The sequence below is a fragment of the Ichthyophthirius multifiliis genome (assembly GCF_000220395.1).
Source record: "Ichthyophthirius multifiliis unplaced genomic scaffold scaff_1120509251286, whole genome shotgun sequence".
In the NCBI taxonomy this organism is placed as follows: Eukaryota; Ciliophora; class Oligohymenophorea; order Hymenostomatida; genus Ichthyophthirius; species Ichthyophthirius multifiliis.
This window is the reverse complement of record NW_004086022.1, coordinates 80371-98360: the sequence shown is the minus strand read 5'-3', so window position 1 is coordinate 98360 and position 17990 is coordinate 80371. Positions and strand designations below refer to the sequence as shown.

Sequence of the window (17990 nt, the reverse complement as noted above, 5' to 3'; positions counted from 1 at the left end):
TTAATTTTAATAAATATTTTTTTTTTAATGAAATAAGTTTATTTGTTATTTTTTTTAAAAAAAAATAAAACAAATTTTTTTTAAAAAAAATTTTATATAATATACATTTTTATATAAATAAATATAATATGTATTATAATAAATAAATTTTCATAATATTTTAATTAATATAATTATTATTTTTTTTGTTTAAATTATTAATAAATTAAATGCTTTATATGTATTTATAATTATCAATTTTATTTTTAAATAATTTATTTTTTCTATTTTAGGATTTTTTTTTTTCCACAACTCCCACAATATTTATGTTCTGGAATTTATCCTTACCCACAAAATCCACAAAATCCGTAGTTTTAATTATTTAATATTTCGTTATATTCACTTTTGATTTATTTAGTAAATTTACTACTTAGTTTTTTTTACATAAATCTTTTTGTTTTTTTAAAAATTGAATAGTTATTTATTAATTTAATTTTTATTACTTTGTATTTCCTGAAATTTCACATAAGGGTTTTGCTTTATTTATAATATTTTTACATATAGGAATATGCCTTAAAGCTGAATTTTTAGAAAACATTCTATTACAATAAGGACATTATGTTGAACTATAATTAACTACCCTTTTGTATACATCTTCATGGTTTTTTGTGTCCATTATATTATTTTTACCTATTATAATTATTTATTTATTTTTAAAAAATGTGTAGCTTATACTTTGAAATTTTTTTGATGTATAGTATTTTGAATCTATCTTTTATTTCTAATTAATATTAGGAAGTAATCCAGTAATACTTTTAAATTCTTAATTTTTATTTTTATTTGAAATCGTTCTTTTTTCTTATTATTATAAATTATTATTTTATTCAATACTTGCTCGATTTTCTTTTTATATTTATTAATCTTGATTATTTAAAGTCATTTAATTTTAATTAATTTATGAATTTTTAGGTGGTTTAGGTCTATTTATTATATTTTAACACAATGGAATATGTCTTTCAGCAGTATCTTTTTTTAAAACATAAAAAGTATTAATATTTTTTTTTTAAATACCTTTTGCAAACTTTCTATGACAAAATTTACATTAAATATAACCTAATAATTCTAAGTTAATTTAAGGTTTTAATATTTAAGTTGTATCTCCTCCTTCTTTCTATAACTTATTTATTTATAAATAATACATTTGATTAATAATTTATTATAAAATTATAATTTAATTTTATATTATTAAAATATATTATATATTTTATATATTATGAAAAACCTTATTTATTAACTTATTATATCTCATATTTTATATAAATTATTAATGTTCTATTTTCCATTTCGGCAGTTTTTTTTATATATTTTGCTCCTTTTAAATTTAATTTTTATGGTCCTTTTAAATTTCATTTTTTTGTTCTTCGTATTATTATATAGTTTTAGTTAGTATTTATTTTTATATTACTATTTCATTATTTGATTCTTAAGGTAACTTTATTAATTAAAAAAAAAAAATGGTTGATTTTTAAATATAATATTTAAAAATATATATTGCTCTTTTTGCTCTTGAATTAAAAATAGGTCTCAACTTTTAAGATTTTTAACATGCTTCTTCATGTTTCTATATTCTATTTTAAATAAATTTTCGTTTACAAATTTAACATTCAATTCTGTCATCAAAATTCTAATAATATTAAAAAGTAATAAATACAAAATAAAATATAAATATATATATTATTAAATGTAAAAATAGTTTAAATATGAAAAAAAAATCATATAAATTATAAAAATATTTTATATTTATTTTATATTGTAATTTTTTATAATCATTTTTACATTTTAAATAGAGGTAGTATTTATATTTTTATCAATATTATCATTTTAAGAGTTAATTTATTAAACAGGCTATTAAATAGAATCATAATTTAAAAACTCGTTAATTGATTAAATTTTGCTGTTATGATCTTATTTAAATTAAATTAATTTTATTCAGTTTTTTATTTATACTTTGTATCTCATTGTTTTAATATATCATATTATTTTTTGTTTATAGTAAATGCTTTAAATTAATATTATTAAAAATATATTTGTATTGAAAATATATTTTATATACATTTAAAAAGAAAAATAATTATTTAAATGATGTTAGAAATATTATAATATTTTATTTAAAAAAATATAATATAATTTTAATAAAGTAATTTTTTAAAAAAAAATACTAAAAAATTACATATTTAGTATAAAAAAAACTAAAAAATTTTATGAATGTATTTTTATACATAAAGTTTTTAAAATTTTTTTTTAAAAAATAAAAATAATAAAGTTACGTTAAATAAGAAATATATATTTTAAATATAAAAAAGTTTTATATAATAAAATTTTAATATTTTTATTTAAGGTAATTATGCTTTTTATTATATTTTTAAAATAAATTAAAATATTTTTAAAAATATATGAAAATTATAATCTAAATTATTTATCCAACTCACTTTAGTAATTATAGTAAATATATAAAATAAATATACAAAATAATTAAAAAGAAAAATATACTATATAAACTTTAAATATAAAAAAAAAAATTAGATAAATAAATATATATAGAATTAAGATAAATATATCTTGATAAATTGATAAATTATTTTGTAATAATTAAATTAAACTTTTTTAAAAAATAATAATCATTATTATTATAATAAAAATTATAATATTTAAAATTATAATTATTATAATATTATTATTATTTTTATAATTGTTATTATTATTAAATTATTATTATTATATTTATAATTATAATTTTTATTATTAATATATTATATTTTTAATATTAGTTTTATAATTTTTTTATAATATTTCATTATATTAATTATTTATTAAATAAATATTGTATAGCATATTATATTTTCACACAATTTATTATTATTATTATTATTATTATTATTATTATTATTATTATTATTATTTTTATTTGTATTATTATTACTTATAATTTTTTTTATTTATTATAATAATTATATATATATTTTTATATTTAAATATATATTTTTATAAATTTTTAAATACAATCTGTTTTTTTTATATATATTTATTATGTATAAAAATTAAAAAAATTGATTTAGAAAGATATGTTTTATTAAGATATTTTTTATTTATTTATAATAATTTTTTTATTGTAGTTTAAATTATATATTGTAATTAAAAATAAGTTATATATATTTTTAATATTTCAATATATATATATATATATTTTTATTTATTTAATATATTAAATATTTTATTTTTATTTAAAATTAATAAAATAATTTTTTCTTTAATATATTTTTTTTATAAATATTATTAATAATAATTTAAAAATATAATAATTTTATTTATAATAATAAATTGATCATTTTATTATAAAATATAAATATTTTTTAATTTTTTATTTATAAAATATTATATTTTATAATAATATCAATTATATATTTATTTGTTTTTTAATATTTAAATTTTTTTTTTTTATTATATTAGTTTATAAAAATATATACAATTACTTTTATTTAATATTAATTTTCGTTTAATATTTATATATATTGAATAAAATATAATTTTTGTTATATTTAATAATTTTATAAAAAATATTAATAAATGTATTTAATTTTTTTTTTAATATATTAATATATTAATATATTTATATATATATATATATTTATATATTTTGTATATATTTTTTTTTATATATAATATAAATTTTTATTAATTTTTTTTTTTCACTATTTTAAATTTTTTATTAACAAATTAAATATCAATAAATGTAAAACAAAAAATTTTATTTTTATAAAAAATAGAGAAATTAAGAAAGATTAAAAAACCTCATTTAACTTCTTCCTAAAAACATAAAAATAAATTAATATTTAGATATTGGATGTGGAAACGGAATTATATCAGCTTCAATAGGTAAATATTTTTAATTAAAGTAATTACATGGATTTGATATATTCAAAAAGGAAGATTTCAAATAACCATTTAATGATATTAAAATAAACTACATTTAAAACATAGATAATAAAATATAATTATAAAACAGATCTGTTGATTTAGTAACTTGTTTTATGTCTTTACATCATTTAGAAAATTTAAAAAAGTTTTAAAAGAAATATAAAGATGTATTAAAATTGGTGGTTTTTTATTTATTAGAGAACATAATGTGCATAAAAATGAATAAAATACATACTATTTTTTAAAGTAAATGCATGAAAAATATCCTGATCATTCTTAACAAAATTATTTGTAGTTTTATTCAAGGATTAGATTGAAAAAATTAATTATAAATCTGGGTTTTTGTCATATAAATGATTATTTTTATGAAGGAAATAATCCTTAAAAAATATATCATTCAATGTTTTAATATATCGGTACAAATTTAAATTAAGAATTAGATAATTTAATGATTAAATATTAATATTACTTAAACGAAGATTTATTAAATAAAGATAACTTTTATAATTACTGTAAATAATTAATGGAATATATATGAGATATTATATAAATAAGATATATTATTTACATATAAAAAAAATAAAATATTTATATTTAAAATTTAAATTAAAATAATAAAATTAAACCCATAAAATAAAAATATTTAATTATAAATAATATTAATATTTTATTAAAATAATATATATTAATGGAGGGTATGTGTTTAAGTTTGCGTTGAGGCTTAGATATATTAAAAAATGTTACTTGAAAAAGTAGCAAATATAAAAGAGCCTGAGAAGGTCTGAGTTGCCGTCAAATCGAAATGTTAATGCATGAAAGTGCAGAGGTGGCTACTAGAAAAAAAGCCCTTTATTAGGGAGTGGATAAAAGAGAGTATTTTGAATAATATTTATTCAATAATATTTGATATCCCATTAATTTACTTAATAAAGGTGTGTGGAATAGTCACTTGGCAGTGCATATTAAGTGCAATACGCGAATTTCTAAATTTAAATTTAGATAAATTCAATTCAGACTACTCTTGACACATATCCTTCCTACCCTTTTTTTGATTTTTATATATATATTTTTTTATTACAAATTTTATTTATAAATTTTTAATTTTTTTTTTTCTTTTAAACGATTTATTAGTTTTTGCATATTAAAGTTTTAAAAATATAGACTATTTAAGTATTATGTTTGTAATCTTATAAAATTATCATTAAATAGACATTTTAATCTTTGAAATTTAATATTTAAATATATTACTTGTTTTTTCTTTTTTAGTTAACTTAAAAAATTGCATTTTTTTTAAATGACTTAAAAACTAAAATCACACTATGTATTTCGAAAGTTTTAAGTAAAATATAAAATGAAAGCTATAAATTATTGTTTAAAAAAAACAAACTTTATAATTTTGAAATTCAAATATTTTTAAAGTTAAATACATAAAAATCAAAATAAATAATTAGTATTAAAATCAATGATTGTGTAAATATCTTAATTTATTCAAAGAAAATATTAAACTCAATATTTTTAATATAATATAATTAAAAAGTTAAATATAAGTCTAGTTTTAATAATCTAAATACTATAAATAAATTTTTAAAATATAGAACAAAAAGTTAAGCAATATAAAACACTTAAAATTAAAATGATCTGATTAATTAAATATATTTATTTGTTTTAAAAAACGTATTTTTTTATTTCAAAAATAAAATTTATAGAAAATATTCAATTATTTTATAATCAAATGAAGATGATAATCAAACATATTTTTAAGTAATTTAATAATATTATTTAAACAGAATAAACATATCTAAATATATTGCTAATTTAATAATATTTATATAGTAAATCAAAACAAAATAAATGTTTAGGTTATTCATATGATAATATTTTTATATAAGATTATATATTTAATTATTTTTTATTTAATATATTTCATAAAAAAAAGAGATGAACAATAAATTATTATTCAAATATTAGTAAATAATAAAATTCTATAGAATAAATAAATTTATATATATATTATATAAATATATATATATATATATATATTACATAAGTACAAATTTAATTTTTTTTTTTATAAGTTAAATGTAGAAACAAATGTATGTTAACTTCAAAATTATTTAGATAAGATGATCGAAATATACAAAATATTATATTAATTTTAATAAAATCATCACTAAAATATATTAAACTTAAATAGTTCTGATTAAACTATGAAGATTTGAAATTTTTTTATATAATTATTAAATATTTTAATCTGATTTTATACTTAATCTTTTTTTAAAAAAATCAGTATTTTACACCAATAAATCAATTAGTAAAAAATTAAAATAACTTAAAAAAATAGATTAATATTAAAGTTAATAAAAATTATAAGACTATTAAAGAAGAAGAGTTTTATATATATTAATTAATTTACTTTATATTAGATAATGAACTATATATTAAAAATATATATATATATATAATTAAATTTTTATTAAATACAGAATAAATTATATATTATTATAATTAAATTATTTTTTTTATAATATAATATTTGTAAAATTTATTTTACATATTCATATTTTCATTTTTTTTATAATTCTTCTATAATTTTTTACTATTTTTATTTTTAAATGAAATAAATTTTTAAATTTATATTAATAAAAATGTACTTTTTTCAAATTTTTAGAAGGAAGCTTTTTGCTAAATTCTTTTATATTTTTATTATGATTTACTTTAATTAATCTACTTACTTTTTAATTACAAATATTTAATTTAGTAGATTAACAAGATTGTAAATTTAAAAGAACTGATTCTTAAAATGCTTATAAATTATTTGTAAATATTTTTTCTTAATTATTAATTTTTTAAATGAGACTTTCTTTGTTTGAAGAATACTTTTTTTTGTGATTTTCAGCAAAAATATTCATATCATCCTCATCAAATACTAAATATATTAAATTAAATTAAATTAAATTAAATTAAATTAAATTAAATTAAATTAAATTAAATTAAATATATATACTTAGTTGAAAAGTATTCCTATTAATAAATAATACAAAAGTTTCATCAGCCGCATCTACTGTTTCAGTTCTTACATCATCTTTATTTCTTATCATTAAGTCATAATATCCAGCAATATCTCCAGATTTAAAATCAATAGTACATTAATACTTCTTTTTATAAATATGACTTTCCCATTAGCTTATTCCTACAGATTATATTGGCCATTTATTCTTTTTTTCTAAAACAATATTAAGTACTTTTATTAAATGTCCACTTTTTACTATATAAAAATTATCTATAGAATTTCCTTCCTTATATAAACATTCTTTTGGAGCCAAAAATTTTCCTTTATTTCTTGACATAAACGTTCTATTTTTTATGTACTAAAATGCCTAAAAAAAGATAAATTTGATATGAATTCTAAAATATTAACTTTTTCATTTTAAACTGCTCTCTTTAATTTTAATTTTTTAATTTTTTTTTTTTAATTTTTTTTTATAATACTGTTAAACATTATGAATAATCCATTTTGTTTAAAGTTAAAATATGACAAGGGACCTTTACTCTCACATCAGCATTTCTTTAATAATATATTTTTTTATTTTTACTTTTTTTATTTTATATATACCTTGGTTTATCTTCTTCTAATGCTGTTCTACCAACTAACTCTCCAGAATAAAAAAATTTGTTTATTGAAAACCCATTAATTAATATCTCTACTTATCCTTTAAATATTATAAACATACAGTCACCTTAATCACCCTATTTACATACTTTTTAATATATATTTTTCATAATTTATATTAAATTTTAGAAAAAGAATTATTAAAAAAATTACAGTATTATCCAACGTTATAAAAACAATACTTTAATCTTGAAGATATTAACTCAAGCATATGATAAGGCATAAGTTTAAAAAAAGGTAATTTTTATAAAAACATGCATATAATATCTTTTTCAAATTAGCTACGATTAAAAGGTCTTTTTTATATATTTATTTATTATATTAAATAAAAACAAAAATGTTTATATTTATACTCATTTTTGCAAATAGAAATAATTTTATTATTCATATCAAATTCTTCTGTCTGTTTAAGATTTTAATAATTTTTATTTCTTACAAGCCAAAGAGGGAAAGGTGATTTATAAGTGAAATTTTAAAAAATTTAAATTTCTTTTACTTAAAATTCAGAGTTTTAACCATTTTTATTTTATTACTTTTTTTTATTTCTAATAGCTTCCAAAAGCATCTAACCAAAAAACGTCTATTTTTTTTAAAATAAATCAGTATTGCTTTATTTCAAGCTTTAAGCATTATTAATACTTTCATTATTTAAATTAGCTTACTTTATTTTGTTTTTAAAGTATGATATAGAAGGTTTTTATTATGCAGATTTTATTCTTCCTAATTTACTTGAAAATGATTTTTCGAATTATTTTAAGTTTGCACTTTGTATACGTTTTTTGTGGTTTAGATATATGTATTTATGTATGTCTTTTTCTTCATTTTCTATATTTATGCTATTTTTTTTCAAAGCATTTTATTTTACAACTTTATTTACAAATGCCTTTTTATTTTTTATTTATTTATTGTATTTTTTATTTATTTATACTGTTATTTATTATTCCATCCTTTTCTTTTTTTAACTTTTAAATTCTGAATAGAAGTTTATTGTACTACTAGATATTCGAAATTAATTTAACTTTTATTATTCATTTTTTGTAAATATAGGATTTTATTAAAATATAATTTCCATCTCTTTATTTGATAATCCTGTATAAGGTCTTACCAACTAATATTCATTTGTTTATTTTTCAAAATATGGCTATTGATTTTAATAATATTATATTTCTAATTTTTATTATTTTCCTTGAAGGCACTTTATATTAAAAATATTTTTTTTTATTTTTTTTTATTTTTATTTTTATAAACGCTTTGTATATCTTTTTAAACTGTTTCATATATTTATTGTGTTTATTACAAATTGTTTAAAGTTTAATTTATTTGTTTTTAGCTTAATAAAAAATTTTAATTTTACTCTTTTTCTAATTTTATTTTTAAATATTATTAAAATGTTGTTAGGTTTTAATTTTCTCCTTGTTTTATTTGCAATTTTAGTTTCTATTTTTTTTTATTTTTAATTTAATTTATACTATTAAGCTTTAATTTTTTTGTTGATACTTAAGAATCTTCGTTAATCATTTTTTTATCAAAGAAATAAAAATGTTTTTTACTTTTTTAAATAAGCAAAGTTTTAAAATTATTTTCAAAATTTAATATTAAATAAAAACATATATTATTAATAAGATTTTATTTATTTTCAAATAAATAATATAATGTGCATATAATTTTATAAAATAATTACTATATACTTTTTTTTATAATATTCAAATAGAATTTTTAATAATCTTTTATATTTTTTTTTTAAGATTTAATTATAAATTATAAAAAATATAAGTCTTTTAATTATTTTTAAATTTTTAATAAAATATAGTCTTTTTTACTTATTATAATTAGATTTTATTTTTATGTCTTTTATTAAAATAAAATTTCTTTTCAAAATAAATAAATTTTATTATAATTCTTTAATATCAGTTTTTAATAACGTAGATATTTTTTCTTTAAAGTATATGTATATTTTTTTAAAAAATAATATAGAATTAGTTATTTAATAATTATATAAAAAATTATTAAAATAAAAAAAAATCAAATTCAAAAGAATTTATTGAATGTTTTGTAATAAATATAATAAACAATATCAATAATTAAAAAATATTTAATTTTTTAAGGTCTTGATTTTTGTGCTATAATTTCATTTTTAGGTGTATTATTTTTGGTATTTATAAATTGATTAAAAAACAAATAAATAAAAAACTGCATATAATAAAATATTGATATTTAATATAAAATTATTTTTAAAGAGTATACTTGGTTTAATAGTAGCTTCAGGCACTAGATTTATTAATTGGGAATTACAAGATAGAAATGCAACAAAAACATCACTTTTTTTATCAGCAGCAGTATATCTTTAAATTAAAAATAATATTTTTATTTTATTATTTATTTAGTTTTACTTACTTTGTTTTATTCTCTGTTTAGCATATAAGTTTTATAAATAAAAAAGATAAGAAAACGAAGAAAATTAAAAAATTAAAAGAGGTAGGATGATATCGGGAGAATCTTATAGTTTATAATAAGATAGAAATTAATTATAAATATAATGAAAAAAAAAAAAAGAATAAATAATATACTATTTGTTATTAATTATTTTTCCCAGCAATTTTTTTAAAAAAATTCAATTAATAAAAAAAAAAACGAGAAATATTGGATAATATGTGTGTGTTTTTTTTTTTATTAAGTTTTTTAAAAATAATAAATGAAAATAAAATAAAATAATCTAAACACAAGTTATTTATAATTTAATACTTTTAATAAGAAATCATATTAATAAATAGTCAATAAAATATATTGTTTATTAGTAATTATTTCTGTAAATTTTTTAAAAAACTAAAAAAAAAAAGGACTTTATCTATTTTTTTAATAGATTAAGTTTTTTTTTTATTTATAAAAAAATAAAGAATAAAATAATATATAAATATAAATAAAGTGGTTATTATAAAAAAGAAAAAAAATCAAACTAAAACTATGTCAAGTTTATTAACTTTTAAATCAAGCAAATTTTAATAAACGTTTTTATTTAAATTAGGTGGTCCACAAACAAAAGCTCTTTTTGTATTTTAAATATTAATATTATTAACCAAAAACTATTTGCTAAAATTGCAAAAACCTTATTCAATAAAGGGAAATTAATCTTTTAAATTAATATTATTAGAAACTTTAATTATACAAGAGAAAATATTTAACTTATTTTCTTTTTCTATTTACATCATTTAATTTATTAATTGAATGCTTTCGTAACTTTCTCCAACATTTTAGAAAGATGCTAATAATTTTACTTTGAAATCTTTATGTATGTTTTCTTCGTAATTTTCATTATTTAAATTAATTTATTAATGCAATTTAGGGTTAATGAATTTTTATTTCAAGCTTTTATATATCATATATTTAAATAAATAATCCAATAAATCATAGAAAGGTAAAATCCCTGTTCCTCCGCAAATAAATACATGTAAACCTTAAGTTCGATTACTTAATTCTAATCCTCTGCCCTATAATTAAAATTTATCGAAAACAAATTTATATATAATAATATTTATATTAAATTACATAAGGTCCTCTTATATAAAATTAGTCAACATTCTCATGAATATATTAAGAAAATCCTTTTTAAGACTTATACTTTTTGATAACTAAATTAAATAAATTATCATTTTTATAAGATTCTAGCAAGTTATAATTAAATTGAACTTCTTCTTATTAATTTTACATAATATTTATATAATTATTAAATAATTATTTTCTTAATTCCTTTCCATAATCACTGAAAGAAATAACATTACTATACTATCTAGTACTTCTTTTATATTAGCTATCATTTAAGTACGAAATGTCTTCCAATCCATTACATTCCCGAGAAAACTTTATTGATTTTTAAATTATTGTCCTCATTTTTAAAATAGAATAGAGAAGAAAAATTATCTAAGTTTGTTTACTTAAGCACTTTCCATTTCGTTTATTCGGAATAATTACTTGAGAAAACATTTATGTTTTATATTTCTCCTATATAATATTAATCTAACATTTTAAAAGCATATTTAGAATGATCATAAGATTACATATTTGTAGTTTCCAAACCAAAAGCTCCGTACATAAAACGACCTATTTCTCTTCCTTTTATTTACATCATTAAAAAATTTCCACCAGGGTGATTTACTTTTGCAATATCGTAAATTTTATTATCGTATAATACTAATATCATATTGTTATACAATTTTATGATTCCTTTAGACGTTATACTAAAATCATTTATTATGTTTTTTATTTCTTCAAATATTTGTTGTTTTGTTAAAAGTATTGTTCTCTTTTCTTCAAGGTCTTTTAGTTTTTGATATTATTTATTTCTTAATGCAAGTATCTTTGTAAATAAATTAGGTTTAAATATGAAAAAGTATTCAGCTAATATTCTCAAAAGTATCAAAGTTGAAAATAGAATATAACAAATATTTCTTTTGTATGTTTGTTTTTTAATATATTTTATAAAAAATTTATTTAATCTTACATTACATATTAATCTTCAATTAATATAAATCCTGTAAGAACACCTGCTTTTCCAGCAAAATAAAGCATATATCCAAAAATCTTTAAATTAAATATATGAATTATAAATTAAAGAATTTTTTTTTTATTAAATTACTTAATGAAATAGCTTATAATAGTAAGAATATTTATTCATTTTAAACTATTCTCTTGAAAATATTAAATACAATACATATCCACCAATAACTTATAATATAAACAAAATCATAAAAATAAATCCCAATAAGAAATGCAATATTTAAATTTATGATAAAGTTGAATATCTAATAAAAATTTTAGGGTCTTTAATTTTTTTTATTTATATTTTTTAAAAATAAAATAAACAGATATAAAAATATTTACTTTTCACCAAAACAATCATTTCAACTATAAAAGTAGTAGTACAAACCAAAAGCATAATATATCCATGTATTTAAATATAGTATTTTTTAGTTTTAAAAAATCTTGCTGCACAGTTTCCTAAATCTACAAGAATTCCCCACATTGCAAAATTAACCCAAAAATGAAATAGTTTAATTAAACTTGGGGATTCATTTTTCCATCCTATTCCACTACCATGATAACCATTTTAGAATGGAAATTATACTTTTCCTTATTTTATTATAGAACTTGATTCATTCATTATTTAATATTCTATCCATACAATTTCATTTTATTTATATATTTTATCAAATGGATCGTTTGTATTTAATAATCTTTTAAAGATGCAATATTACTATGTTTATTCTATTAATATAAGATTATTTTTACCACCCAAATCTTCGTCATTTATTTATATTTTGTCAACTAAATAAGCATCTATTAAAACTAAATCCTTTTATTAAGCTTAACTTATTAAGATTCCTAAAAAGTCTTTATCCGATTCTTCACCTGTTAGTATTCGGAAGAAAAAGGAATTACTTAAGTTATATTCAATCTTAAATGTTATTGATTCTTCATCAAATAACCAACAAAAGTTTATTTTATTTTTTTTAAGAACTAAGCAAGATTGATTATTAGAAACAGAATATGCAAAATTTAAAAATATGTATATAAATAAATAAATTAATTTCATTTTTATTTTTTATTTTTTTAATAATTATATTTTTCTTGTTTATATTCTTTTTTTTTTTTTAGATTAAATAAGGCTTTTAAAATATTAAGCATGTTTTGCTTACAATTATTGAGCAAAAGCAGTTAAATAAAATAAATAAAAAATAAATATATAAGTGTAAATAATTAGATTTTATAAGATAAAATTTTAACATATATTAATTTTAATTAATTATTATAGTAAAATAATATCTTAGATTTATTAAAAAATTTTATATTTATTGTAAATGGTAAGAAAATATCAGAATTTTTATATTATTTTTTATTTCAGAAAAAACTTTTTTAAGTCATATTAAATTATACTTTGCAAATTTAAATGTATTAAATTTCAATATTGATAATTATATTTTTATTTAATTATTAATAATATATTATAAAAATTATTCTTTATATTATTTTAATTATAATTTTTTTTTTATTTTTTTTTTTTAGTACTGAATTAATAATAAGATTTAAGATTTAATTTGTTTGTTTTCAAAAAAATATAATGATATTTATAAGATTAAACATAAATATATAATTATTTATTAATTTCTTTATATTTTTATAGATTTTATTATTAACTTTTAAAATATATAATGTGAAACTTATTAGAAATTAGAAAAAAATGCAAAATAAATACAATTACAATAACTATAGAGTAATAGAATAATTTATATACTAACTATTTATTAAAATAAAATAAAATAATATTATAATAATTAAATAAAATTACATTATTTATAATAATTTTGTTTATATTTTCTTAATTTAATATATTATTTTAAATATAAAAGAAATTATATTACATTTATTATAAGAATTTTTTTTTTTTAAATTTAAAAATAAAGAATATGGGATTTAAAAAATTATTATACAAAATTATTTCAATTAAATTTAAATTCATTCTTCCTTTAAATAATTTTATTATTGTAAAAATTATAATTTAATAACCTTTATGTATTTAGACTATATTTAAGTTTATTTTATAAATATTTTCGAATTGTTTATATATCTTATTTATTATTAAATATCTATATTTTTTATTACTATTTTTTATATTATGTTTTATTAAATTTATAATCATTTTTTTAATATATATTATTTTTATCTTTATCGTTAATTTCTTATATTAATTAAATTGATTTTTAGAAATTGTCTTATAAATTTACATTAAGAATACTTATATTCTTTTAAAAGCTTAACTTTTTAATATTTATTATATCAGTAGATGAATTTTTTTTAGTACTATTATAATAATTTTTAATATATATATATAACATATAAAAAATATATAAAAATATATATATAATATATATATATATATATTTCAATAAAAATTTTAATAAATTTACTTTTATTAAATTTTAAAATCCGACAAATTATATTATTATTATTAATTTTCAGTTTTTAATTATTAAAGTTTACTAATGGAAGCTTTAAAATTACAAGGTTAAACATTATTTAAAATTTTTGGATTACTTTTCTAAAAAAATATACTATTATTTTTAGGTTTCAATGTAAAATTACTAGAAAATATTAAGCTTTTTCCGGAATTAACATTCGTTTTTATTGGTGAATTTGATTTAGTATAATCATCTTTCTTGGCATTTTATGTTCTATATTTATAATCTATTTATTAATATTTATTTAATTAACCACCACATAATACACAATGACATGATTTTCTTCTAATTTAAATTATTATATTTGATTAAGCCTCGTTTGTTTTAATTTTATCTATATGAGAAAAGCTGTTTATTAATCTTTTGCTTTTTTCTTTTTGCAAAAATAAGTTATTTGAATTTTTAACTCTAGAAAGAAAATATGAATTATTTTTATAATCTAGAACTTAATCTATAACTAATATTTTATTTAAAGAAATCGATTTTACTTGTTTTTATTTTTTTGATATCAATTAGTATTCGTTTTCTTCAATGTTACTTTTTATAATTTTTTGTTATTTTTTTTCAGAAATTTAACTATATTTTATTCTCCTAATAAATTGATTTTATGAATTAGATTTTTTTCTTTAAAAAAAGGATTAAGAAGATTTTTATTTTTAATAAATTTATGCATTTTCATTTTAATATTCTTTATTTTATACTTCTTATTTATTACTATATACTGAATCTTATTTTTTAATAAATTTGTTTATTTAGTTTTCAGGTTTTTATTCTTATTATTTAACAATGTATTTTTAATAATCATATAAACCACTATATTATGGAGCAAAAGGAGTTATTATTTATTTGGAAATTAAATTCCATAAATTATCATTTGGGGTTTTATATGTCTACAAAAAAGGATTTATAAAATTTTCTTTTTTATTTTATAATGTATTTCCAAAAAAAAAAAAATAATTACAAGAAATATGTAAAGAAGAATTTTATTAGATTTAGATTTAAGAATTTTTTTAATTTTCGAATATTAAAATTGTATTTCTTCCTAATTTCTGTTTATTTTATTATTTTAAAAATTTTTATAAAAATATTTGAATAAATAAATACAATTGGTTACTATTATTGTTATTCTTTTTTTTTCATTTTTTTAATAAGTTTCTGTAAAATTGTATATATGTAAAAAAATAAAGAAATATTTTAAATTTTTTAAAAAAATTATATATAATCATATAAAGTTAAATATTTATAAAATAAATATGCATATATATATATATATATATATATATATTTCTATTATTATTAAATTATTTAGCAAATTTTTTTTTAATATATAATTATTAATAAATTACTTAAATTTTTTTTATTAAAATAATTAAAAATAAAAGAAAGAAAAAAAAACTAAATATAAAAATTAAATAATATAAATAATTTATATCGATTAAAAAAAAATAATGTGTAAAATATTAATAATTAATTTGAAAAAATTAGTATTATGCAAATTTTAAAATGAATATATTTTTTTTTTATAAATATATCACATTTCAAATAATAATTATAATAGTATTTTTTATTTTTTTTATAAAAATAATTTAAAAAATTCTTAATATATATATTTATATTAATTATTAAATTCAATTCTTTTGATTATTTAAATTTTAATTCTATTAAAAATATATACATTTCTAACATTCAGTAGAACCAGGTTCATTTATATATCTACATTATTAACATTACCATTTTTTATAATTTTATTCATTTTATTATTATTCATCTAAACCTTCTTATGTTTCATCTAATCTTATACCATTTTTAAAATTATGGAAGAAATTTTTTTATTTTTTTTGCTAAGGTAAGCTTTATTGATGTTGTTATTATTTTTAATTTTATTTCGCTTTAACATTATTTATTACTTAAGTTCCTGATCTATTTGATTAAAGTCTAGATGTTCCAAAATTTGAGTTCATATAAATATAATTTAAAAAAATTATGAATTTTATTTTTCTACCTTTTATTTATTATTTTTTTAAAATATATAATTTAATATTATATTTTTTTTTAGTATAGAAAAATAATATTAATTTTTTATTTTTTCTTAATTAAAATATTTTTTATATTTAAAAATTTTTAAATAATTTTTTTTTTAATACTAAAATTAAATTTATTAAATTATACTTATTATTATATAGAGAAATTTATATAATTTTTTTTTTATTTTTTTCTTAAAAAAATATATATTTTCTAAATATTATTCCAAAATTATTTATATTTTATAAAATTAATATATTTATAAATATTCTAACAACTTTATATTAACTTTTATATTAATAAATATTTTTTTTATTATTTATAAATATTCTTTTACATTATTTATTTTATTAAAAAAAAAAAAAGAACTTATATAATAATTAACAAAAGAAAAAATATATAATAATTATTAAAAAAAAAATAACAAATAAATTTCCAATATATATATATATATATATATTTATTATTAATTTTATTTTTTTCTTCTAATATGATTTTTTAAAAAAAATCATTAATCGTTCCAACTTAATTCGACAATTTCTTTTACACGTCTTATATATTCTTTTCTATCTTCCATATATAATTTTGCCGCTTCTCCATTAGCAGGAGAATTTGGATTAGGATCACAGAGCAAAGATCTAATTGAAGTTAAAATTGCCCAAACATCATAAATTGGACTCCATTAATTTTAAAGTATATCTAAACATATTGATCCGTCATTATATACGTTTGGGTGGAAAATTTTAGTTCTGAATTTTACTACAGGAGGTTTATTTGGATAATCTTCAGTAAATTCTAAGGTTAATCTAAATGTTGCTCCTTCCCATGGTGTATCTTCTGGACCGAATATAACAGCGTCCCAATTCATTATATTATCTTCAATTGGTGTTGCTGTTAATCCATTTGGTGGATCATCTTAAAGTTTTTTAAAATCTCGAAGTAATCTTCTTTTACAAGCCTACATATAAATATTATAAGTATTTTTATATATAATTATGTATTTTTTTTTATTAAAAATTATTATTTGATTTATATATTTTTTTTTTAAAGTGAATTTTTTTTGATTGTATTATTTAATTTATAAACATTTTTTATGTCAAAAAAAATATTTAGAATGAAACAATAAATTTTTTATATTTTTTAAAATAAATATTTCACAAATAATTTATTTTTTTGTTTTCATTAAAAATGTTTGTTTTTGATAAAATTTTATAAGAAAAATTAGTAGTGCTAAAAATAAATTTAAATTACTATATAAAAAATTAAAATTAAAACAAAAATATATAAAATAATAAAAATAAAAAAAGTATAAATATAATTCATAAAAAAAAAAA

General features: G+C 14.5%; 3 protein-coding genes across 3 annotated transcripts, besides 46 other annotated features; all 3 read right to left on the bottom strand. All coding sequences in view use genetic code 6, as the record gives it.

The window, feature by feature from the left end:
• Window positions 1-1192: 1192 nt before the first annotated feature.
• Window positions 1193-1259: a microsatellite.
• Window positions 1194-1253: a microsatellite.
• Window positions 1194-1259: a microsatellite.
• Window positions 1260-2052: 793 nt separating this feature from the next.
• Window positions 2053-2085: a microsatellite.
• Window positions 2086-2395: 310 nt separating this feature from the next.
• Window positions 2396-2440: a microsatellite.
• Window positions 2441-2659: 219 nt separating this feature from the next.
• Window positions 2660-2759: a microsatellite.
• Window positions 2660-2774: a microsatellite.
• Window positions 2678-2802: a microsatellite.
• Window positions 2693-3005: a microsatellite.
• Window positions 2715-2829: a microsatellite.
• Window positions 2723-2820: a microsatellite.
• Window positions 2988-3026: a microsatellite.
• A 70-nt stretch (window positions 3027-3096) lies between these two features.
• Window positions 3097-3126: a microsatellite.
• A 57-nt stretch (window positions 3127-3183) lies between these two features.
• Window positions 3184-3263: a microsatellite.
• Window positions 3210-3264: a microsatellite.
• Window positions 3210-3296: a microsatellite.
• Window positions 3274-3354: a microsatellite.
• A 10-nt stretch (window positions 3355-3364) lies between these two features.
• Window positions 3365-3425: a microsatellite.
• Window positions 3426-3614: 189 nt separating this feature from the next.
• Window positions 3615-3724: a microsatellite.
• Window positions 3622-3673: a microsatellite.
• Window positions 3625-3672: a microsatellite.
• Window positions 3725-4592: 868 nt separating the features above from the next.
• Window positions 4593-4636: a microsatellite.
• Window positions 4637-5937: 1301 nt separating this feature from the next.
• Window positions 5938-6001: a microsatellite.
• Window positions 5948-5993: a microsatellite.
• Window positions 5955-5994: a microsatellite.
• An 887-nt stretch (window positions 6002-6888) lies between the features above and the next one.
• Window positions 6889-6950: a microsatellite.
• Window positions 6951-7089: 139 nt separating this feature from the next.
• On the bottom strand, window positions 7090-9221 carry IMG5_176060 (hypothetical protein; the record flags this gene model as incomplete). The annotated part of the gene is made up of 5 exons (XM_004029608.1): window positions 7090-7712; window positions 7778-8507; window positions 8553-8819; window positions 8873-9061; window positions 9122-9221. Coding segments are annotated over 5 exons (1908 nt in total), but the record flags the coding sequence as incomplete, so codon positions are not given.
• Window positions 7395-7436: a microsatellite.
• Window positions 7395-7441: a microsatellite.
• Window positions 7400-7433: a microsatellite.
• Window positions 8511-8550: a microsatellite.
• Window positions 8513-8550: a microsatellite.
• Window positions 8834-8865: a microsatellite.
• Window positions 8836-8866: a microsatellite.
• A 1946-nt stretch (window positions 9222-11167) lies between the features above and the next one.
• On the bottom strand, window positions 11168-13041 carry IMG5_176050 (hypothetical protein; the record flags this gene model as incomplete). Its single annotated transcript, XM_004029607.1, has 5 exons — window positions 12500-13041; window positions 12255-12439; window positions 12120-12199; window positions 11677-11856; window positions 11168-11239 (listed from the first exon to the last, which is right to left on the bottom strand). Coding segments are annotated over exons 1-5 (797 nt in total), but the record flags the coding sequence as incomplete, so codon positions are not given.
• Window positions 13042-13914: 873 nt separating this feature from the next.
• Window positions 13915-13980: a microsatellite.
• A 259-nt stretch (window positions 13981-14239) lies between these two features.
• Window positions 14240-14277: a microsatellite.
• A 6-nt stretch (window positions 14278-14283) lies between these two features.
• Window positions 14284-14339: a microsatellite.
• A 155-nt stretch (window positions 14340-14494) lies between these two features.
• Window positions 14495-14557: a microsatellite.
• Window positions 14497-14557: a microsatellite.
• A 1334-nt stretch (window positions 14558-15891) lies between these two features.
• Window positions 15892-15919: a microsatellite.
• Window positions 15920-15923: 4 nt separating this feature from the next.
• Window positions 15924-16006: a microsatellite.
• Window positions 15996-16056: a microsatellite.
• Window positions 16057-16883: 827 nt separating this feature from the next.
• Window positions 16884-16922: a microsatellite.
• A 23-nt stretch (window positions 16923-16945) lies between these two features.
• Window positions 16946-17002: a microsatellite.
• A 10-nt stretch (window positions 17003-17012) lies between these two features.
• Window positions 17013-17077: a microsatellite.
• An 87-nt stretch (window positions 17078-17164) lies between these two features.
• Window positions 17165-17614, bottom strand: IMG5_176040 (ubiquitin-conjugating enzyme, putative; the record flags this gene model as incomplete). Its single annotated transcript, XM_004029606.1, has 1 exon — window positions 17165-17614. A coding segment is annotated over one exon (450 nt), but the record flags the coding sequence as incomplete, so codon positions are not given.
• Window positions 17615-17907: 293 nt separating this feature from the next.
• Window positions 17908-17967: a microsatellite.
• A 10-nt stretch (window positions 17968-17977) lies between these two features.
• Window positions 17978-17990: part of a microsatellite that runs on past the window's edge.